This window comes from Heliconius melpomene, chromosome 16 (assembly GCF_056956725.1).
Source record: "Heliconius melpomene rosina isolate 202511_hmr_F chromosome 16, ASM5695672v1, whole genome shotgun sequence".
In the NCBI taxonomy this organism is placed as follows: Eukaryota; Metazoa; Arthropoda; class Insecta; order Lepidoptera; family Nymphalidae; genus Heliconius; species Heliconius melpomene.
The window spans coordinates 226,285-252,049 of record NC_140404.1 but is presented as its reverse complement, the minus strand read 5'-3'; the positions used below and the strand labels follow the sequence as shown (position 1 = coordinate 252,049).

At 37.0% G+C, this 25,765-nt stretch overlaps 1 protein-coding gene across 3 annotated transcripts in view; it reads right to left on the bottom strand.

The window, feature by feature from the left end:
• Nucleotides 1-21,520, bottom strand: part of LOC146530604 (visual system homeobox 2-like) — an 83,781-nt gene extending 62,261 nt beyond the window's left edge. For all 3 annotated transcript variants that reach the window (XM_085198994.1, XM_085198996.1, XM_085198997.1), the window contains exon 1: nt 20,872-21,520. In XM_085198994.1, the coding sequence (XP_085055120.1) occupies nt 20,872-21,172 (301 nt within the window). In that variant the 5' untranslated portion in view covers nt 21,173-21,520. The remainder of the gene's footprint in view (nt 1-20,871) is intronic.
• Between the last annotated feature and the right edge of the window lie 4,245 nt (nt 21,521-25,765).

The following is a 25,765-nucleotide window of genomic DNA, read 5'->3' as shown; positions in this document are numbered from 1 at the left end:
ATTATAGAGTTTGCAAGACGGTCATACTCTATTAATATCTATTTATACATATAGGAGACAAAAAAAATATTAAAAAAATATATGTATATATATATATATATATATAAGAAAAATTGCAATTGATCGCTTTCAATACAAGGAAGTTGTATAAGAAAAAAGCTTTTAAAAATATAATAATCGGAGCATTTATCAATCAATAAATAAAATATACTTGTACTTTTAAAAGTTTTTTTACAATGACTAAGCAGAAATAATTATATATTTTTAGGCAAGTGACTTACTGTAGGTAATTGGCTTTGCTTATAAAAGTGATTCATTTCATACTCTAAAATCTCGAATAATAACGGAGAGGATTCGGAGTGAAATTAAAAAAAAAACAAAACTAAATATAAACAACAATATGTTGACGCCTGCATACACGCAGCTAATGCTATATAGTAATCATATGATGATTGCGTAATCGCCGCCTACTTATCACATTTTCACAACATTGTAATTATTCAAATTGGTCGCTTAATAGCGGCGCAGGGCGGGAGGTAGAGCCGCTAATGGCGGCGACGACGGGGAGCACATATGGGGAAGTGAGCCAACCGGCCTGCAAATATTACTTATATTCAAAAAAATCCTTCAAACTATTTGGTGGTACAGTGGTCTGGGTGGTTTGGTGGATTTGCGCTCGATGCGCAATGTCTCGAAAATTAGATGAAAAGTGGGAAATGGAGTGTCTGGACAATAGATTTCCGCTATCGACCTTACTGTGCGGGACGCTGGTTGAGTGGAAGTGGAACTAGACTTGGACTGTCAACATAATATACTTAATTTGAAGATCATGATGATTAGTTTCTGAGAAATTTGTGAACAAACATAGAAATACAATAATATGAACAGAAATAGATGGTCATACTTAAACATTTTCCAATTCTAACAATAAACAACATTGATATGCAGCTCTCGCCGCGCCGTCAACAATCCACACGAATGTGCAAACTTTAAACACTTGTTGTAAGTGGCGAGCGTTTCTGTACCCTTAAGTTTTTATAAATATTGTTTTTATTATATAATATTTAATTTTCGCTTCAGGTTGTACCCCGCAAGAGAAAGGGGAGGGGGGGGGGGGCAGGAAATAATAAATTGACGCGAGTTGGAACCAAACCCGCAACTGTCGCGTTTAAAGTTCCACTTTTGGCTGGACCGCTGTCACGTCAGTCTACATGTTTTATTTAAATAATCGTTGACTATCGATTGTTACAAAAAAAAATGCCAATATTGTTATTATAAGTTTATTTTTACCTAAAACAATGGGTTTGTAACATTTATAGATACTACTGAATACTGAGAACATTTTAAGAATATTTTTATAAGTGTTTCATTACCAAAAGTATGCAAATTGACTAACCGTATCTAATTACACTTTCAACCGTAACACCTAAACAGAGGCGCAATAATTAAGGAATCTCGAAGGGGAAGTATAAATAAGGCAGGTTTATTCGATAAGACAGAAAAACGGCATTCCTTAGCGCTTCTCTATTAAATTTGCAATAAAATTTCAATTACCCGACCGCGCTGCGGATCGGCGGAGAGCCCGGCGGAGAGCTGGCTGGTGTGCATCTCGAATTATAGAGCTCTATTGTTCGCGGATTAGCCGAGCGGACCGCGGTAATTGAAATAGCTTAGAGCATTAGACGGCTTTACCACCGGGACCACGGCCAGGCAGGACGACCCCTGCCCCGGGAACACAGGGGTTAATTGTCATGTTCGTCGAAGGTCACGCCGAGCTGGTCGGCCACCTCGCTGTAGCGCATTCTTGTAGGATCACAAGTTTTGTGTGACAGAACCGTTTTCAATTAACCCACCCCAAGGACGAAAATATGTAATCGTATTAATTTATTGCCCCCCACTTGTGGTGATTAGTGTTGAATTTTTGGGGAAATTTTGAAATGTTTGTAGACATTCCGCACTGAACTAGAGCAAGTTCATTACTACTTTAATTTAATTAATTTGTATTATTCTGATATTTTTGAACACAGAAATATAGCTATAGTTGTCCAAAGAGAAAATTGTTGAATATGATACTTTATTTTAAAAATTACAAGTCAATTATTTTTTACCATTTTATAACTTCATTATATTTTTATTAGATTATTTTAAAAGGACGCTTTTACTAAAACTCTCCCAAAAACTAAAGAAATCCAATTATAATAGATAGAAATAAATACTTTAAGCATTGTGTGTAACACTTAAAAAGGTGTAAAACTGGTGGCCTGAACAAACAATATTATTTCTGCGAAAATACAAAAAAATATATAAATATAGAGAGTGGCGCCTCACGGATCCTATGAAAACATAGAGCAAGCAAGATAAGTTGAAATTAACAACTTCTTCGCCCACAAATTACACGTTTCATATATTTTAGTATAAATTATTTTAATTAAGGCAAAATAGAAATGTTGAATGAAGTAAAAACTGTGCGAGGCTTAATCGGTGTGAGAGCACAAGAGCCTACTTTATACCGCTAAATAATTAAATCTGTGATGTGAATGCCGTGAAGTCACTTCGAGACGCTCCAGGAATTACTATTTACCGCAAATAGTAGAGGTAAAGACTAATTTAAGACGCGAATTCATATTTATATTATATTGTACTAATTTTAATTTAATTATATATTAAAAAGAAAGTTGTTTTTCTATCATAATTATGCTTAATGTGATGTCTAAGTCTGAAACATAATCATTATTCATACAATTCCTTACCAAAGTTCTTCTGTTTCATGCCATATTTAGCTTAGATTAGGTGTTCACGTTCACGTTCACGTTCACGTTCACGTCTTTTATATATAATATAAAAGGTGTTTGCAATTGTATAGTTCAGTCACAATAGAGGTGCAGTGTACGCGTACATCCCCAACCCCGGATTAACGTCGCTCCTGTCACAATATTTACGAATAAAATTAACGAATTACGCGACTACAATAGTAGAGTTGCGCGCTACACACGCCCCGTTACACCTCTTTTTATAAAGTTTAATTCAATCCTTTATTCAATGTAATAGTATGTAGTTATGAACTATTGGGGAACGCAGTGTCTTGACACTTTGTTAGCTGATATTATTAAGTTACGTGCATGTATAAATGGAAATGGGGTATATAAATATTTGAAAACTCGACGCTTATGAGTTCGACTTCTACTCCAGAGAATAGAATTATTTTCATTTCCTCGCTCTAGCAAAAAGACAATAGTGCAGCGTTGAGTTCCGTCACTCAACACACACTGTCCTGGAAATACTCACGCACCACCACCACCACCACCACCACCACCAGGCTGTCTTTATCTACACTGATGATTAATATCTGATCACTCGATCTGATGCGACAAACGCCGCTGCATATCGCATCGAGCCTCTTTGAACGATAGCGTTCACGTCGTTCCTCTAACCAGAGCATTGTCAAAATACAATCAAATAAATTTATACCATAACTTAATTGTTTTAAAGTCCAAAATTATTTAAATTAGTTAGAAAATATAAAAATTAAATGTTACACAAATTTAAATCTTATTTCTTATATATTTGAGTTTTAATTTCAATATTTGGTTTTCTAAAAGGGCTACAAACAGTCGTGTAGTGATGGAGAGCCGCAATTATTAAGACTTATATTTTTCGTTTTTTTTGTAAAATTTAAGTTAAATTGTAATTTTTACATTTTCAAGGAAAGAATTGTAATTTACAACACAAGTACATACAAAATATATGTGACATATGTTTATATTTATTCTCCAAAATATACCAACAACAACCAAACGATTTCAGTCTTAATAAGCTACGATATAATTAATTTACCAAATTAAATTTGTATGTATGTAGCAAAAGTTAATTAAAATAATAACCTGAACCAGAGCCACATACATTTAATTTGGATTTGGCTAAAAGTAAGAATATAGTGAACATTGAACATGTATTATATTATGCTTACATCACTATCCCAATACCTGGGGGTTTGAGCAGTGTTAATAGCAGGCAGTTAGGGCCCTTTGTCGAACGTGTGAAGTGAGCACCGGGAACAGAGCCCCGCACCCGCGGCCAGCGCGCCCTGGACCGCCGCGCCCGGAAGGAGAGTCGCGGGCGAGGCTCAACACCATTTGGATAAGAGCAGTATAAAACCTGTTTATTGCGACCTACCACGTTTCCTGCCCTGCTCAAAATATATTACGCTTCGTATCGCTTATTTTCGCACACCATATTAACCTCTAAAGCTTTTTATGTAGCGGTGTAAATTCCATAAGTAGATTTAGTTCGTATTCGCAACTTGGATTGTCGCCTGTGAATGCACAGTTATTGCGTACCAGCGCTGAGGGCATGGATTGTTAAACCAATTTTTCTTGGTTTTGATATCGTTTTACAAGGCACGTGATCCAGAACTGTTAAATAGATTAAACGTCTTTGAATTTTTTCCCCATTTCATCCATATAAATATATTACTAAGCTTGTGATCTTTTTTAGTACAAAAATATATTAAACTTCAAACAATTCTGAGGTTTCTTCTCTTCAGTAGATATTGTAAAATATAATTCTGAATATATAGTGTTTAGGTTGTTCATTACACACGTTGCGGAGGGTGCGGATGAGAGGTCGTCTCGAGAAAACGATAAAAACAACCGATTGGCATACCGCCTTTGATGTGCCTCGTATATCTGCACTAGATAACACCTGTACCTCGAAAGGCAACCTTGCAGACCAAGAAATAAGATACATTTTCATCTTTGGGGGACGACAAAAGGAAAACAATTAACATGTCTTTGCTTTGTATTGCTCGACACGGCGGAACACGCCAACACTCCTCAGCGGGACGGCGCGCTGGGGGGCGCCGGGGGGCGCCGGGGGGCGCTGGGGGGCGCCGCGCCGTACGGGATAGTTCACTTAGAGTCAATATTTGAATTTTTCTTCATGTTTTTGATCTCTACGATTCAAGTGTCGATACAAACGATATGCTAACACCTAATATTTGAATAATTCAGGATTTAAAAAAAAAATTGCGTGTACATTTTTTATGAATTACAGAATATATTTCTGCAGTCTTTCTTATCATGGCATTCTTTATGGCTTAGAAAGATGGACTAATTGACTAAACATTTTAATTAACTAAAAGTTAGTTCACACTCACTACTAAAGTGTTAGAAATAGATCAGTACACAATCATTATTTTTTTATAATATCTCCAAAATAAATTTGAATCGGTCACAGTTTCGTCAAATGTCGATATTTTATTGAATTTACCATAAAAGACGAATGTAGAGTAACTCTGCACTAACTTTTAATAAAATAATTAACGACAAAAGGTTAATATTTTCAGGTTTTAGATATATTTTCCCAGACCTTGACCGGGGTGAGTGCATCACCGTTAATTTCACCTCACAGCTCCACAAACAATCCCCCCCCCCCCCTGTTTCCCCCCACGGCAATCGCTAAGTCTTCTTTCCTGTGATACAGATGGGCTATGGACGAGATGAAGATTAATAAATGTTTTGTATTGTCACAAATTTGGTAATAACATTACATAATATTTGTTAATTCTCTCCATAGTCTCTGCTTTTGTGACAGCTCTAATATTTATTCATTTATACTTGTTTATTTAGTGTCAGCTCTATAAACCATAAGCCACGACAAATTGTACCTATCGATAATTCTAAAGTTATCTTACTTAAACAATTTTAAAATAAACAATTTCAAAATACTAATAGGCCCCGATAAATTAACTTGAGTTCGTTCTAACAATATCCTCGTGTCGTTTGCGCTGGAAGTAAGGTAGAGCGAGGACAGATAGAGTATGACGAGTGCGTCCTATCCTGGCATGGTTGCGATATTATTATATTAGTGGGTCGGCGAGGCTGAGGCGTGAGGCTGAGCCGGCTTTGTGCTCGGGAAGCGCTCATTAAGTCCGGGATTGCCTCGGTGAGCCCTTAATAAGAAAATAGCGACTCCATACAGAGAACGGAACGAACGATTTTGTATACGTTGTGGGGACACCTGGCTTAGTTACGGGGTTAGATTTCTTTTCAATTAGCAGTGTTAGAATTTTATTTAGATTATATATAATCTGTGTTGATTATAAAGGGTTATAAGTGGTGAATAACTGTGAGCAGACTGGTTGTTTTAATAAATTATTTCAAGAACTAGAAACTATTTCCTAACGGTAACTCACTTCTGGTTTTATCCTTGTGCTGACCTTGCAGGGTTGTAAAAAGCTTAAATTGAACTGACTAACAAAGTAGCAGCTATCTTGTTTCTGTTTTCTACTTTTGCTAAAGATTTTACCTTTATCTTTTAAAAGTAATTTTACGTAAATAAGTTGAATTAGATATAACAAAAACAAATCAAGTTATAAACTAATGTTCTACCTGGAGTAGAGCTACTTGTGTTACCTGCACTCGTCTGCCCTAACCGTGCTCGGTGTACCATAGCCTAATGAATTGTCACCGTAGTAGCGGCAAGTTAATTAACAATGGTAACAGCGCCCGAGGCACCTCCGCGCCCGCGCCCCCGCCGCGCCCACGCCGCGCCGCTGCGCCGAATTAACCCAATTGATCTTTTTCACTTTGAATTTATAAATCGTCTTTTTTTGGATATGTGCTGCTTTCTAAATCTGCCTTTTGGAACTACACGCATTTAGCAAACTAATAGTAATAAAAGTGAGGAACAATGAAGTACATTAAACGCACAATCAAACACTCGCGTAAACTTTAACACCTTTTAAAATCTCTTCCAAAACGATTACGCGCAAAGTTAGACTTAGGGGCGCCTCTAAGCAAGTTATTAGAAATTAAATTGTAAAACGTAGAAGCAATTACGAACTTCAAATTCGGCACGTAATTAAGTACTTGTAACTGTAAAAGTAGGCACTCTAAACAAACCAGCGGAACCCCCCGGTAGAGAAAATAAAAATACATAAAAACGGACATTCTAAATGCTAATCCTGCGTAGTCCGCCCTGCGCCGCCCTGCGCCGCCCTGACAGCGACCCGGCAGCGACCCGGCAGCGACCCGGACGCGATACTAATGGAGTTTTTAAGAAAGGAATAACGGCTGAGGAAAATTAAGCCATCTTAGGTTAAAAAGTCCAAAACAGGGGTGGCGAGGGTGGCGGCGCTCTATACAATTTTCGTGCGTTCCGCGATCAAATACTTACTCGTACACTGATACGGCGGTTGCGAGTAAACGCTACTTTGTGTTTAGTAAGTGCTCGGTATTATTACTTTTTGTATTAAAATAATACATAAAATATAGGTACAAGGAAATATTACTACTTAGTTTAATTGTTCATGATGAGCATTTTCATTTATAATGGGTTTTATTTTAATTATAATTTTCCTGTTTTATGTGTTTAACCATATATTTAAAGTTATAAATATATTAATCATTTACAAATGCAATACTTACAACAACGCTGATATTAATCTATTTATGTAAAAATAAATAAATAATTTGATGTATTTTACACAGAACAAAATCGCATAAAAATAGGCCACTAATTAAATAACTAAATTAAATTATCAAACCTTCTCTGTCTTGAAATGACAGGAAGTGGAGAGTCCAGTCCTATGATATGTCAATTAATATAGAGACCATAAAATTCAGCCGTCTTTATGAGCGCAATCAATTTACTTTAGATCAAAAATATTTATTTTTAAGCAGCTTCACGCTTTTCCTCGCATAGCGTGGTAAGCTAAAGGAATATAGTGCTGAGACACTCCGTTTCCCATGCACCGTCCAAATAAGACACAAGTGTGGCGTCTAGTATCAGACATCAGACACTGGTCCGCTGCAATAACTGGTTTATAATACATGAGCGTTAATAAAATCTCCATAACAAGATCATACAGCGCTCGAATTAAATAACTCATTGTAAATAAGCGCCCAATTTATATTCAGCCCGGGGGAGCATTATCATAATCGTCGCTTCACTTTTCCGAGACCGAGCGAGACGGAGATACCCCCATCTGTATAGGTGTGACAGGGACGCGACACCTTTGTGTGCTGACTCTACAAAATGCTTGCCAAAAGTAGAGTTTTATTGGAACCCTCGTTATGTAATAAGGTTGCTATGATTCGGGAAATACAAAATCAATAAGACGTTGCGTGAGATGTCGACGTTGCCCAGAAGCGCGGGCAGTCGTCAGCGAGGCGCCTGCATCGTCCAACATCTGTATAAGACATTATTACATTAACTACTAACTACTATACGAGTATTCCAATACCTTAGCTCTGCTCTACTTTAGAAAATTAGTGCAGATTTAATAAACTGGTCATTCAATAGTTAGCAGGTAAAGAGTCAGGCACTCCTGCACGAGGAACACAGTTGGGGGCTTTTTGTGTCTTAGTGAGTGTACAAACAGATGCTACAGTAGCACTCCGAGGAAAAAAGTAAAATCCGCGGGAAATCTCGCGACGCCGAGAGGTCGAGTGTCCTCTATTATTGTTGGTGCACTCCTATTCAAATCTAAATCTAATAGCTACCACAATAAAGTGCATTTTCAAGTGCGGGTGAGATAGTTTCGTTTTCAGGCTAATTAGAGGCGAGGGAGGCGTGGCTGGAGACCAAGCAAATCTGTACTCTATCAGCTCAGGTGACAAGTCTCGTTTTGCACTAGCCGTATATTAAAACGTTAGTTTGTTGACGTCTAAAAGAACGCATTGGTTTGTGATTTTCAACGAAAAATGATTTTTAAACGAAATAGCTTATTAGTTTAATGGGGAATGTAGAGTTTTTAATTATTAATTTACATTTTAACATATTTAATAATATAAAGCAGCTTCATGCTTTTTCTGGCATAGCAGGGTTGGCAGAGAAAAATAAGTGTTGAGACATTCCGTTCCTTCCATGCTATTTCTCGTTGCGTGTTGAATATTGAAACTCAACACCGTGGTGTGTCTAGTATATTGTAAAAGCTACTATTTAGTAAGTCTACCATAGGCATGATTTAAATTGCCTCGAGTCTCTCAATCGAGACTAACAATCTATGAATTTGTCGAATATTGTCGTAGCACGCCAGCAGCACACCAGCACTGTACCGCCAGAGCTGTGTACAGCCAGATAAACGTTTTACGAAATGTGAAACATTGCAATTTTAATTTATGAACGTGAAGAGATTTTTTACTTTTTATTTGTAATTTGAGCGTATTTTGTAAAAAACATATAAAATGCTAGCTCTACATACGGATAGACTGTTTTAAGCAGATTTTTTGGTGGTTGTTTGATGTGCAGCAGATGATTTCTAATTCCACGCTTGCCTCTTAATGAGACAAAGGCTCTACTCCACCTCTATTACTACAACCTCAAGCTCAGTAAGTAATTTCCACTTTCGCTCCCCGTTGCTGTAACCACTTTGTACCTCGATAGAGCATCATTTCAAACTTGCAAATGTATTTTTTTTTAATAATGTAAAATATTTATAACACTCTTTTCTAGTTACTAAAATAATATTTATTAGCCATATAGAAAAAATATGGAGACCAGTCGTGGTGTAGAGGCACAAATGTGTGACTGTTAAAGCGCAACTTTGAAGGTTCGATTCCCACTCGAGGAGATGACATTTATTTTCATTTTTTCGCTCTGGTAACGAGGAAATGCGCGGCGTTGAGTTTCGTTGTTCGACACGCAGTGCTTCCAGAATTCGGCGGATAGTAGAGAACAGAAGTGTATTAATGGGAACGGAGTGTCTTAACACTAGAGTCATAAGTTCTCACTGGCTACCCTGCTATGAGCAGAATACAGCGAGAAGCTTAAAACATTGAAGAAAAAGCGACCTAAATATCTGGACTGTTGTAGGATTTACATAAATAGAGATAATTATATCTCTGGTCTAAGCCTTTACTTTAAGTAGAAAAGTATACCTAATTACCTAGAGTAGAAAAGTTGGCGAAAGGTGTGAACCACGTGTCTGCAGTGTTTAGATAATGTAATCATTTTTTTCTGGTTTCTTATTCATATAAAAATGTAGAGTTTGAAACTTTGTTGCAAAATTATACCACTGAAACTGCATGATAGAGCTATTTGCGACTGAAGTTCAATATAGTGGCTGAAAATAGCTAAATAAGAATTAATTTGCAGGCGACGGCGACGGTGCATTGACACTCTTTTTAAAATTCAATAGTTACTTGATATTTAAATTCACTTCGATGTTGTGTGTGTGTGTGCCGGAAACAAATATTCTTTCTTTTGATGGCTAAAATAAATAAAACTTTATTTACATGAATAATTCTAATTTTGGATCGAGAACCCTCGTGGCACAGGCGCACAGGGGTACAAGGGTGTGACTCTAACACGATGGTCGTGGGTTCGGTCCCCACTCGGGGAAATTATTATTTAGTAATATTTTCGGCGTTTTTGACGTTGAATCTCGACACTACGCGCAATGTCTCGAAGTGTTGAACGGAGTGTGTGGGTACTCCGCTGTGTGCGGGATGTAGCGTAAAGCTGATTTTTATATCTTATTTAATTTTATTTAATAAAAGCTTTATTGTATCATTTTATTTATTAAAAGCACATTTAAAGGAGATTATAAAAACGATGGTTGAGGGTTCAATCCTTTAAAACAGTTATTGTATTGTAACTATTGTAATTTACCCGCCCTGATAAGATAAAACTATATTTTATTTTGGCTCGCTCCAAAATGTGTGTACCACATTGTTAACATGGCGGCGGCGGCGGCGCGGTGCATTTGAGATATCACATTTAAATGCGATGATTCATGATATATCACTACTAAATATACATGTAATTTCCTCCAGAACGGTCGTACTTCGTGCCCCACTGATGCCCCACTGATGCCCCACTGGCTCGACTGGCTCGACTGGCCTCGTTTATTTACATTTTGTATATATTTCATGAAATATAATTATTAAGCATTCATAGAAAAAGAATACTGGTATTGTAGTAAAATTAGCAAGTGAAATTATTTTCTAATTATTATACAAAGGAATATTTCAATTGAACGTAACGCTCACTGTTAGGTATACTCTTTTTGTTTGCGAGTAACATAAACATTATAAACGAGTCAGTTATTATTAAATACTTCGCTACAAAGTACGTTTTATAAAACCATAGCTGAAACAACGATATTTATCTTAATCAAGTAATAGATGGTATCATTGTAACATAAAGAGTAGACTCTCTCTCGACTGCACTAAATTATTTTGATCGTTATTCATAGTAGTTTCAAACGAAGGTTAGTCAGTTTTTCTGTACACCGTTAAGTAACAATATGCTATAGTAACATCCCTGCTAATCAAAGAGAATCTAATATTAAAACAGTTTGTTCCCCACATTCCTTTTAATTTCTTGTGACATCGCATGTCCATGAGTGATGGAACTGAACGCCACAACACAAAACTAATACTAAAATTAGTTAATTCTGTATGTATAGACCGCTGCTGCTGCTGTCGGCCTCTAATACCAAATTCTGTCGGGAAATTCATCAACTTCTGTAAAAACATTAAATAACAGTGTATGATTTGACTAATCTATAGTTATAATAAAATCGTAAGAGGGTCGGTGTCTGTACTTGGAAGATATTAAAAAAAATGTTATTGGGAACCTTTATTAACCTAATAGAACCCAAAACAATATTTTTTTAAAAAAATGTCTGTTTGTCTGTGCGTTTGTTATCGCTAATCTCAGAATCGACTTAACCGATTCAGATGCAGTTTTCACTATTGGATTCTGGCAAGCTTCCGAAAACATATAGGGTTTATTTTATTACAATCGTTTCATAAATAAAAAAGTTATGTCAAATTAAAGTATTTAGTTCGACAAATTTGCTAATTGCCGTAATAGTTATTTTATTGTTTTACGGAATTGACTAAATCTTTAGTTTTCAATTTCTTTATTAATATTTCTACTTCAAACGGGCGTAGCCCCGCCCGGGCCCACTAGTATAAAATAAAATTACAAAGAAATACCCGCCCGTGGATTCGTCTGCGTTAGTTTCTGTCTCCATAGGTACCTACGTCCTGTAAGTGACGACCATGCAAAATTTGATACTCCTAGAAATTGTAGTAACGAAGTTTCATACAAACTTTTAACCCCAAAAACAACCCCTTAGAAATCGAATATTGCAAATTCCCGCCTTAGCGAGCACCTACGTACTATACCTATATAACTCCTATGCAAAATTTCAGATTCCTAGCACTTGTAGTTTCTGAGATTTTGTGATGAGTGAGTGACCTTTCGATTTTATATATATAGATGAATAAGTATAGTAGAATACGTCAGAAGCGTCGAACTTTCTCGCACAGCCATCAACATTGTAAAATATATTATATAATACAATACAAATATAATACAAAGTATACATATATACTTTTAAAAATATATTTTTTAGTTGATTTAACAAATTATAATTTACATATATAGTGTATACCATAGTGTACCCCATCCCCCAAGAGGCCGGCCCCCACAAACAAACAACGTAGAGCTACGAGTATCAACTCCACCATTATCTAACTGTTAAGATCAAAAAGAATTTAACTGCTCTTACGATCCCACAACGAAGGCGTGAATTAAAAGTAAATGTCTCTACAATGTGCATACGTAATCGCTGACAGTGATTACGTATGTGGAGCACATGTGGCCTAATAAGTTCGCAGTGCTGGCCCCGTGCTGCACCACTGTGCTGCACTACTGTGCTGCACCACTGTGCTGCACGACTGTGCTGCACCACTGTGCTGCACTACTGTACCGCCACACTGAGTCCGACAATGCCTAAACTGTATATTCATACGGCTAGAAAAACTTCTGTTGCTATGAAGAGACGACTCAGGCCCTAAGGTACTGGGTGCAGCGTACATTTTCTTGTATTTGTTTCTTATAAAACATTTAAGGTGAATGCTTTAACTGAGCACGACATTTATTGTTTCTTGGAAGCTTGATGGTTTTTAATAACTTTTGGGATATGTAAGCATGGCAGGAACAGGAAAAGAGATCCAGTGTTAGGAAACTCCATTCCGATTTTAGCTTGGTACCAGAGTGGTGAAATGAAAATATTGAGTGGGAGTCGAACCCGCAGCCCGACGGCTGTCGCGTGATAGTCACACGTGTATGCCTCTGCGCCACGACGCGCGACGGCCTCAAGCGAATCAAGTAATCATTTTTATAATTAATTTGTAAACAAACATATCGAAACGATTATACATTATTGAAAGATAATAATTAAGTATAATACAGTAATACACATATACTGTACTGTGTTTTGTAGGTGTAATAATACTGATAACTATTATAAGAAATATTTGAATAGGTTTTAATATAAAATTTTATATTCTGTCATTTTAAAATAATATAAATATGAAGAAAGACTCGCTCACACATATTAGTTCCAGCAGTCACTCAACGCCAAGCGCGGCGTTGTGCCTCGCCACCGGAGCGAGGAAATAACACATAATAAGAAATGTGTTAAATAAATAATAAAATACAACATTATTTCTCTGTGATCAGTACGCGTAGGCGCGGGCGCGGCTAATATCCGCGAACAGCTCTCGCTTCACACCTCGCGCGAATCTCTCCTCCAGGAGTGCTTGTGTGGAGGAGGACAGAGACTGACGCGATTTGGGATTTAGTTTACTTTGTTTTAAGTTTTGTATTATATGTATTTGCGTGTAAAGGGAGAAATAGATATTTGTTAGTGCAGCTATATGTTAATTGGTAAAAGAAATTAATTTTAAGATTTTTTAAGGTAATAATTTATAGAGAGTATAAATATGAACAATATTTATACAAAAAAAATGTTATATGTTAGTACTTAATGAATGAAGCGGACTTTATTTTAAATTAATTAAATACTAAACACATAATATTTAAAATTTCAACTTTTGTCTCTAACAAATTTTAAGAAGACAAAAAATGTAGAGTCGGAATTGTAACTTCTTAATTAAATTTCCAAATTAATGAACAATCATATAAAATACATTAGAGTAAAATAAATCAATCCTAAACCTCTATATAGCTTACAATTTGCACCAAAACCAAGTAAACTGGTTCTACAAGGAAGGGTTAACTGCAAACTCGCACACTCGCACAGCCGCGCGCACACGCGCACACGCGTGTTCTGTGCTCTGTGCGGAGTGCGCGCCCTCACGAGTCGGGCGAGGGGGGATGGGGGGTCACGTCTGCTAGATAATTGTTAACTTTTGTTTAAATTATTGTTAAAATACTATGTCACATGTATACTTGTCAGGTACATGGGTATTGGTGAGATAAGTGATAGTTTGATTTTTATTTGCAGATTCAAGCCTTTACCAGCGTATTTATTTGTTTATTTAATACTTTATTACACCAACTTAAACATAAAACAGATACACAATAAACCCTTACCTTACAAAAGATAAAAAACCATATGGATAGTAGAGTAGAGTTATCAGAGGGGATCTAGTGTTAAAACAGTCTTGTCTCCATTTTCTACCCAATTTGTGCGTTAATTGGCAGAACTCAACGCCGCGCTATTGTTCCGACTGGGGACCGAACCTATAACCATCGCGTGTACAGTCTACTGCGCCAGGAGGCCTCCAACTCTACGGATGTTACTGAAGTCATTGTTATGTCGTTGCGTAATTAATTGTATCTAAATAAAAACGCGCAAACATCAAATAATTATAACACTTGCCTATATTTTGTAATCATTTTTATATCAATATTGAGAAATGTACCGACATGCTCTCATTATTAAACAGAGCAGAGTAGGCAGAGAGAACCTAGAGTTAAAATAATCTGTACTCTCTGTACGTGTACGCACTGTTGAATTTTCTAGATATTGCGTGTTGAGTGGCGGAACTCAACGCTCCATTTTACCTAGTTACCAGAGCAAGGAACACTAGTGAGAATCGAACCCACATCTGTCACGCTTATATTCAGAGTCTGTCCTGCTGTGTCATCTGACAAATTAGATGGTAAGCTCAATTATATAACACCAAACATTTATGTAAAGTAATTACAAATGTAGGTAGTGTTCCTTTATGTTTGATACTTACGGTGGAGAAAAATAAATATTTCTAACGTGGGCGGAAAGAGGAAAACGGATTGTCTTTACACTGTACTTTGTTTTCACTGCCTGTGGGTGTGGCCTTCCACTCAGGAGAAGATTATATTTGAAATATTTTCATTTCTCATTATTAATTTTCGTTGACTTACGCCGCTCAACACGCAATGCTTCCAGAATTCCGCGGAAAGTGGGGAACAGTGTCTTAACACTATGCTCGCGCTGGTTATCCTGCTGTGTGCGGGATACAGCGTGAAGCAAATTTTCATTGCTCTCCAATCTTGTAGATAGAGCGCGGCGTCAAGTTGAGTGATGCGTGGGGCTGACCTGTTATGCAAGAAGTCCCTGTACATATAAGTATGTACGGGTACAAATACGTGGGTTAAAGCAGGTTCGTGGGTCTGATTTGCGCGATCGACAGAGACCTACAGAGGTGCTACAGCTGCCTCTGTAGCGGCCGACCAACAAATATAATGACACGTTGCATATGGATTGGAAATTATATCAATTTTATTAAAAACAATATGCATATATCCAAGTTTATGAAAAATTGAAAGTCGCATAATATAAAGGTCATGAATATATTTCTATGGTGGTGATTGATTTTGCACCAACACAGCTATCAGAAATGAAAACCTATAATATATCTGAGATTTAGTGAAAGATTCCATAGATAACCTTTGTACTCGCTTATTTTTAATAAGCGAGTAATAAAGGTGCCTTCATTCCGCAAATAGCCGACTAGGCAGAGGAAACTTAATCCGTTTTCCTCGCTCCTCCTAATTTTAAAGAGATTCCGTTTTAAGAGGACCGGTCCATGCAAATGAAAATAATTCATTCCCTCTAGTTAAATCGAATCTACAACCGACGCGTTGACACTGTGCTACTGAGCTATACTGTAACAGGTGCATTTGCAATTAACTAACTAGTCAATTCATTTATTGGAGACCATATCATCTCCTAAAGAAGAGATCCAATAATAATATTATATAAGTACAAGAACAATACAGAAGCTTGAGAGAAAATTGACCTGTAGATACATATTTTAATAACTTTTCAGCCACATTATCTGAAGAAAAAAGAATGTTAAAAAATAGAAAAGAAGGCAAAATACCACATATTACACATGGATATGTGGTCTTCCACCTTGGGAGTGGATGCTGGAATTACAAAACAAATACAATGAGGTGAGTAGATGGACATGACGGAGTGGAAACAGCAGAACATTCTGGATAACATTCAATAACACAACATACGATGAAGAAGATATTTACAATATTGATTGAGGCCGTCGTAGCGCAGCAGCTGGCTATGAACGGTTGCAGATTGGATTCCCAGTCAGGTGAATGAATTATTTTCATTCCCTCACACTATACATGCGGTTTTTAAAAAAATATGCGAACAGAGTGTCTTGACACTAGGCTCGTGAAGTTTGCTAGAAACATATTACATTGAATCATTATATAATTACATATATGTATGTTTATTTGGAAATAATTATATTTTTATAAATTTTTATTTGTTAATTCATCTATTATATTTATAAGATACGCTTTTTTATCCAATTCACATCTTTGTAATGTCAATTACTAAGTTTCATGTTTCACGCAATCGTACTAAGGAATATTAAATTTACCAAAGTTATTTAAGAGTCCACCTGCCTTCAGTGCGAGCAAGCATTAGAGAGAGTCATCCGGCACGCTTTGTGACGAGCCCCAATATCTAAAACTTCTCCACCGCCAGAATAATTGTCAATTGTGTTGTCAGCGTTCCACTGTAAGCGCGACACGTAGTGGGTTCGTGGATATTGTAATATAAATACACATACTAATATTTAGCCCTAAGCCTGTATACCTGTGATATCTGAAAAAATAAATATAATCTGGTACACAACGCAATGTCTTCAAATTACGGCAGTGCGTGGAAAATGGTTCCCTCTACCTACCTCATGCGTGAAGTTTCAAAACAACTAAACTCACGTAAAATTACAAATATCACAGAATATTACTATAATATATTAATAATTAAGAAGTATAATAATAATGTCGATAGTCAACAAACAGCCAACACCTCCGAACAGCAAAAACCTGGTCTGAATGCGACAAAGACAAGACACGGCGAGCTCACACCTCCGCCTTTGTGGGCGCACAATGGCTCCACGGTCCACATAAAGGGATAAAGGCCCTGAACATGGGTTAGCTGATATGGACGTTTCAATAATGTCACTTTGTCTTTTGATCGTCTTGTTGTTTCGTGAAGTTCTCTTTATACGCCGTTTTGTGTGTTTAATAGTTTTTGTGTTGTTTGACTAGGGCTGTCGAATCGTGTTTGTGTCGTGAACAATGGGGGAAGTAGGCCGTGGGTAAAGAAAGGTAAGCAGAGGCTAGCTAGCGTTAAGGCGATATGTAGCTTGGAAAGGGATAGAATAGACACTGATCTCAGATTGGCTTAGAGTAAAGTATGGTTAAATAATACACTGACTAATGTGACTAACCTGCCTTAGACAAATATAAACAAGATTGCGAGCGACGACAGACAGATAACCGAGAAAACTAGTGTCAAAACACTCCGTCCTCTACTTTGACTGATATTTTATTTGCAATTACAGTCACACCCTTGTGCCGCTGCGCCACGACGGCCTCTTTATATGTCAAAAAAGAGTGTACGTATTAAAACAAATAGATCTGATATTGACATACCTACATTAAGTAAACTATATGTAGAGCACTTTAACAGAGAATTAATGCAAATATTGCTATCTTAAACTCATATTTAAATGTAATTGTATTATTGTATTTCGTGGACCATATAATGCATAGCTACCTATACTAGTACAATAAATACATTTTGATAAATTGACACAAAGTGTAACTACAAACTCAACTGGTTGTGGATTCATCTTCACTTGACGAAAAGAAATATTTATTTAAATGTATATTTCCATTTGTTCACTCTGGTGTCGAGACAAAGCGCGGCGTCGATTCGCTACTCAGCACACCATGCCTTCAGAATTTGGCGGAAAGTAGGAAACGGTGTGTCTTAACACTACGTTACCTTACCTCTGCCTACTCTCTGCCTACTCTCTGCCTACTCTCTGCCTACCCTGCCGTGAGGATACAGCATGAAGCTGATTTTAATTGATTTATATAAAAAATTATACCTATTGTGTGTTTACCAAATTATAGAGCAATACAGATTAAATTTATTTAACTATTTTTCCTGACGTGCTCTAAAGAAGTTAATATAAGTTGCTTACTTAAAACTTTCTATATTTATGTAAAATATATTTTTATAAAACTCTTCTTGTCTGCTTAGCGATATTAAAGTTAAGATTTTCATTCAAAATTCGCACAACAACCTCTATCTCGAAAGTTGGTTAAAAATTTAATTTAAAACTATAATTTAAAGCTTATTTTTCATATAGAACAACAATGCAGCGCATACGCATCGGTCGGGTCGGGAGGGTCGCTTTGTTCCACAGAATTAGGTTCCCGAGCACAATGCACTCGCTGCCGCTTTGATTGGCCTACCTATACTCAAATTTGTACTAAATCTAACCTACGAGTACATATATAATAATAACGTTTAATGTCTGTCTGTACAGATTATTATTATAGTGAGAGTAATATATGAGAAAATAGAGTTACAAGTATATAGTATTTCTTGTTCTTTTTGTCTCTGTTTAATATTTATGTGCTATCTAGGTGTTTTACACTCTTACATTAATAGTGGTAATGTTGCCCACAGTGTTGCACACTGCCCAATATGTCCTCGTATATTGTATTCCTCTTTTTGTTTGTAAAATATATTTCATGTAGGTATGCAATAAAAATATAATTATTATAATACTATATTTTGCTCCGTAAATATATCTTTGGAAAATGGAAGTTGATTAATACTAGATTCCCAGGTTCCCTTTGCCCACCCTGCTATGTGCGGGATACAGCATCAAGCCAAACAATATATATGTGTCGTCTATAATGGCCTGGGCATTAATGAGTTAGAGCTTAAAAAAGTTTTTCAATATTTTACATGATTTATTGAAGTTTTAAATGTTTTGAATACACATTTTAAATTTAAATAAACGTAAGACCTTAAGATTCAAATCACTCATAGAATATGTAATAAATAATAAACATATAATTATTTGCCCTCAAACCTTACATTTTTTAAATATTTTATGGAAAATTGAGTAAAAACATGAATATCTAAATGCAATTGCAACGACAGTACTCGTAAGTGCAATTTAAATTAATAATACGTAGAAACAAAATAATGATAAGTTTCAATCAATAATGAGGTGTTAACGCTATCTAATGAACGAGAGGTGCAGGTGCTGAACTCCGGCGTCCGTCCTCCTGATGGAAGTCTCTCGATACTTTGAAAGATCAAAGGTCACGCTAAATTTTAATATGACAAATTACTTATCGCTTTTAATCATGTACTTTTGATAATGTGATATAATTTTTCCATTTGTTTGCCTCTAACGGTGTGAACTAGGTGCGTGCCTCACACGTCAATACTAATTTGTATCTAATAATTATGTTTTTTTATAACATTTTAATCAATTTTAATTACTATACTGATTAACCTTTTGTTATACAAGGAATTTTATAAAGAAAAAAATGTAAAGAATTGTAGAGCACTAATATTATCTTTATAATTATTTTCTTTTGAATACTAAATTTTGCAAAAAATGCTATTCGAAATTATTAACTTGTTTGTTTGTAAATATCAATGGAAAAATAGTGAATGTACCTATAATACAAGTTTATCGGCGTGGCGTCCGACGGCGCGCGGCGCGTCCGTGTGCTCATGTTCTTAGTAACCGGATTTTTACACATTTATAAAGTAATTTAAGTCCTTTTAGAACTATATTTTAACGATATGAATTAAATATAATCGTTTACAATTACGTAATTCATATTTTATGTTAAAAAGTAAAAAAAATATTCTCATTTATTGATTTTTAATTGCCCCTCGCTGCGGACAACATAGTTATTTCTTATGTTTTTATTTAAATTGTTAATATCTTAGTATTATGTATTAGGACTAGAAAACTTTTAAACTAGTTTAAAAAGCTTTTAAACTTCAACGGCTAAGATTTTTCCGCATTCAAAAAATCTTATATAAAATCTACTAAGCATACCTATTATCTTATAAGTAATTATAGGTCCTTAGTCATATGAATATTTTTACCCTATAAGTTAAAAATCCTATAAGAACTTTGTCTATTTTGTAAACAAATATTTAACTTTAACATATTAGTACGAATGTACAGAATTGGTATTCGAATATCTTACAAGAAATGAACTTCACCCACTAGATTGTCTCTTAATTTACAAATTACACGCACGCAGGCCGAGAGGACTCGCGTCGAGTTACAAAACGGTTAAGCCGATGAGTCAATAGTAGCTCTTAATAAATCCTCAACTGGCTCTCCAACCGGCTGAAGATGAAGATACGAGCGACGTGAACGTCAATAGCAACGCTAGCGTGTTGTGGAAACCCAATACGGCGACGTTTAAAGGCCTTTGTGTTGTTGAGAATAAAGAGCTAATTATAATAAAGAAAAAACGCTAATTAAACGCGTCGACCAGCCGCCTGCTTGACGTGTCACTCTTCATTCTTATACGATTTCTTTTTTTATTATTTTAACGGTTTTTCAATGAAATCTCATCGCGTTAAATGTGTTCGAGCTTTTGTGAAGTGTTGTATTAAAAAAATCAATTCAAAATCAAATTATTTGTATAAGTACAGTGTCTGCAATGATATACGTACGTAATAAGTATGTTTAGCTACATTGTATTCTATTTGAATGGTACTCTCTGAATGAGAGACACTACACTCACCAGGTGGGGGATGTAAGAGCGGCGGTCCCGGTAAGAACGCAGCAGCTACAGCGGCCTGTGCGTTGAAGGCGGCAGCGTAGGCCACGCGGCTCGCCATCGAGGCCGGCAGAGGGAACTGCGGCGTGTATGCGGACCGGGGCTCTCTATTCTCTGACAAATTGAGGACTCTATCTGCATCGCGGTTCTCGAAGTATCTGTCTCTACTCTCTCTGTTGTCGGAGAGGCCCAGCAACTCCTGTATGGCGAAAGGGGAGCGTTGTGGCGCTCTGGGCGCGCTCGCGTTGGCGCTCATCGCTTGCATCTCTACGGCGGCTACTGGCGGCTCTCTTAATAATTTTGCATTATCTGCAGACTAAGTTCGATCCGCTTCATACTACAAAAATATCACAAATAAAATTTGACGTTGAATTTGTTTTTTTTTTTGTTTTTACAATAAAAAGCGCACTTGAAAAAAGTTCCAAATTACACTTTCGAAAGTCTAAATAAAGTTTATCAATATTTAGGTCTCAGAATTTCTTTCGTTATCTAAATATTAAATACAGGAGAAATTTTTTCGTAACAGTGGAAAATCGCGAAAATTCTCCAGACTGAGTATTTTTGTAGACGACACGAGCGCTCGCCGCGGCGTCCGGAGCGCTTCTGTCCGCGGCGCCGCCCGTCGCTTTGTAAAAACGAGAAACCCCCCCGAGGCCGCCGCACCCGCTCGCTCTCGAAAAATCCTAATTCACAACCCTCCCGGTGCCCGGCACTGCCTTTTTGGAACTGAGCTGGCGCCCCCCCGCGGCACCCCGCGCCCCCCCGGCGCGGGCGGGCGGGGCCTCCTAATAGCCAATACGGATATTTTGTTACCGCACTCTATTGGCCAGATTTCTTCGCGGGGGACACGCCTACTCAGCAATTTGTCACGCAAAATACGACTCTACCTGTTTGCGTTACGTTTTACAATTAACTAGCCTATGTTGGTTTGATTTAATTTTGATTAATTGTGGAAATGAATAGAGCCAGCGCGAGCGGCGGCGGGCGAGGCGGCGAGGTGCGAGGGGGCCCGCGCGTCGCAGGTGCATAGGCGCGTATTTCCCAGCCAGTGTGTCCGCCGCCTTATTTGGCCTCAATGGCCTAGAGGGAGTATTAGTTTACGCACATCCGCAGCTTCACACGAGGGTATAGTATCCCATTATCGATCATTGCCTATCCTGCTGCTGCGGACGAGGGAAGACAAAGCACGGTCGACGCCTACAATGCTTCGGCGACCGTCCTTTGAGTATGAGCGTGGCCGACCGCGATTGTATGGCAGGCAGCTCTGACACCGTCCCCGCATCCCGCGCCGCGGCACAAAGCAGCAGAGGCACGGCTAAGCCAGCTCTGTTTTACTTTACAAATATATCGCATCCAAATGATTCTCTAAGTACAAGTAAATGCAGGACGGTGCTCGCTTATAATGAACAAATATAAACAACGTTCATCGAATTGTTTCAAATGTTGTATTTGGTCATTTTAAAATAATGTGTCTATTCGGAACGCGTGCATTACAATCAGAATCAATCATTTGAAACAAAAATCAATATAAAATATTTGTTATTTTAAGATAAAAACAACTTAGTATTATATTATACTTTGCAATATAATTACATAAAGGCTACATTTCATAATCAGTGTACAAAAATATAGAATTTCATAAATAATAATATTTTTTTTCTACTGTATAAAAGTGATTGTAATGTAAAACCATCAAACCCCGAATAACCTGGATACCTACATTACAAGACCATATATATTATTTCCTAAAAGTACTTGGCAAGCTCTACGTGTACTAGATTGACTAGTCGTTGTATCGACAGAGAGCGGTCGGCGGCGCGAGGCAGCTCGGGAACCACCGAGGTATGAGGAAGTGCGGGAGATGCGTGAGAATTAATTAGTATCGCACGCATCCCGCCATCGAGACGGCCTTTGATCTCTAACGAAGGCATGCCAATGACGCCGACTCCGTGCAGTGGATAATGAATTATCTATAAGTATAACTCATTCCTTCCCAATGAATCAAGTCTCTAAACCCAAGAAGCGTATTCACTTGACATTTCGCATGTCTCTTATAGAGTCGAGTGCTAAGAAAGGGTTTGGTTTTCACTCTCAGTGGTTGAGTGATATCGCCAAAAACAATCCTAAGTTTTAAATTTTTGCTAAGAGTTCTTGAGAGCAGTTCTTGGTGGAGCTCTACATTTATTATTGTAAAATGACGGAAACTTAGTAAAAAAATTAAATCTCTCCTCCATCCTTATAACGTCTATCATCAGAAAATGTCATTTTTTTCGAAACATTCAAGAAAAGCAATAATAATTAACTAACTTGCGACAAAACTCGCATTACTGTGACTAGTACTTACCAATCCTTTTGATATCTGTGAAGGGCTGCAGGTGCAAATTAATTAGTAGTAGAAAAGTGCATTTTCCCCGAACGAGACTCTTCGGGACTCTTTGATCTCTAACGAAGGCGCCAATGAGGGCACTAGCGGCCCGCAATGAAGATTATGTAAATTGCAGACGGTCTTCAACACCTCGCAAGGGATCCTAACGAACTCTACTTGCACCACGAGCACCACGAGCACGTCGCAACTCTCTGTGCGTCACACGTGATTCGCGTTTTAATTGTCATTATTTTAAATATTAATATTTTTGTGAGTAAATTTGAAATGATTGAACGGATTATGATAGAGTTTTCAAAATTATAAACTCTACCAATATCGATTTTTTTAAAAACGTCATTTAAGTTACGATGAGTACTTCCAAGGATATTGATGTTATTAGTTAACTGATTAATAATTATATGTATTTACGATTATGTACTAAGAACTAGTCTAAGCTTCTAAATTAAGGTTTTGGCAGAATAAATAATACTGCTTACATAAAAACATGAAGAATAAGTACTACCACGAAAGACCGCATACAAACACCAAAGTAAGGCGAAATTTGCAAAAAAAGTAATATATAAAACTATAGAAATAGCCACAGATGTAAAAAAAAGGTAGAAAAACATCGTGTGAACGTGGATCTCGTATTTGAATGGCAAGTCGGCCATTGAGGCCATTGAGGCTGTAACGTGAGCCTCCGCCGCGTCAATATTGTGATAGCACCTCCGCTGTGCGAGTTTGTTTTATTATTCTAATACTCTACTTTTTTAAAGGTTTAATAGAGTTGTAGAGTCAGAGTGTGAGCCTTGAGAGTTCGGGTTCTATTATACCCCCCCCCCCCCCCTGGGGTAATATGACAAAGTGCAACGTTGTATTCGGGCACTCAAAACGCCTTTTTATATTTATATATAGGTACTAAATATATTAAAATATTACACAGAAATTGGAACTCGCATCAAGTTGGATAGTTAATGGAGTTCTAGGTACCTACTTGTCCTACTAAAGTGTTAGAACTATGCATTTATTTATCTTTAATTTTGGAATAATGCTCTAAAATACTATAAGAGTACAAATTACTCGCAGAAAAAAATGTATTTTAGATACAAATACGTTGTTTTAATAGAATTTATAAGACAAACACTACATCTTGAATCAGTCTATATCACCAAACTAATAGCAAACTTACCTAAGCACGCGCGACGGTCGTAGGTTCGTATATATTTCGTATATTATGTTATTTTGAAAACATTTTCATTGCCTCTGCCCATACACTTCGACAAAGTGTTCAAATTCAAATATTTCATTCAAAATATAAAGTTACAAGCTTTATTTTTCGAACGTCAAATAATTTACCACCAGTTCACTAAAGTTAGTGCCTCACACTATCAGTTTATTACACTAGTATCGTATTTAGAGACAGATTTCTAAACCCCCAATATCATTTTGAGCGAAAGTTGTAAAAGGAGTGACACGTCGCTACCTATCAATCTGCCTCTCCCATTAATTAATCCCATGTGAAAATAAAAATATATAGCCTAAGCACGAGTGGCATACTAAAACCTTTGAAAACTTCCATTATCCTGGTCATGGCTCCATCGCCAGACCAGCTCGATGACACCTGCCATATTATTGTATTATTGACACAATTATTACAAGTGGATCAAATTTAATTTCTAATATTTTATTTCATAGTTACAACACAAGTCGCCCAAAAAGAGCCTCCTCAAAATGATAAAGAGCTAAGTAGGTTTTATAATAGACACGTTATAGCGACCTCGAGACACTCCCAGCACTCCCAACACGCGCAGTCGACACCGGAGTCTAACGAAACAAAGTGTTTTGATGAAAAAAGGTGACTTCTTTGAGAGCACTTTAGTAGCGCCTATAGTCTCATGCTCCGCGCGCTCGGGGCTCGATTGTCTCGTACTTACCTCTACTCTAGCTCTCTTACAAAGTTCTTTTGGAAGAAGCTTAGAATGGTTTCCATTTTAAACGAGTTTGTATCGTTTACCGAATAAATAGACAACTAAAGTTCGTAGCGACTGTGGTGGGTTTGTTGTACATCTTTTATTACGAAATCGAGGGATTGATTATTCATTATAATATCCTAGCTTTGGCACTAAGACAAAGGTCGGCGTTGAAATGAAAAATACACCTAGGGAACGGGATGTACACTTAATATAAAATTTACTTTACCTACCCTTCTATGTGCGGGATACACAACGTGAAAAATCCTTTAAGTTTCACTTATCCCGTCACGTCAGTGACTCCCCAAACCGGTGTCGAACCTCCGACCATAATGTCGCACTGCACCATTTTTAGCCTTAACTTTATAATATTTAGTAATATAAAACACAATAGCATTGTTTTGTTTGGTTCGATCGGTTATCCGTTATAATAGAAGGGGCGTTGTGGCCGTGACGGACGGACGGACGGACGGACGGACGGACGGACGGACAGGCGAGCTGTCAAATTAATAATTTCCGCCAG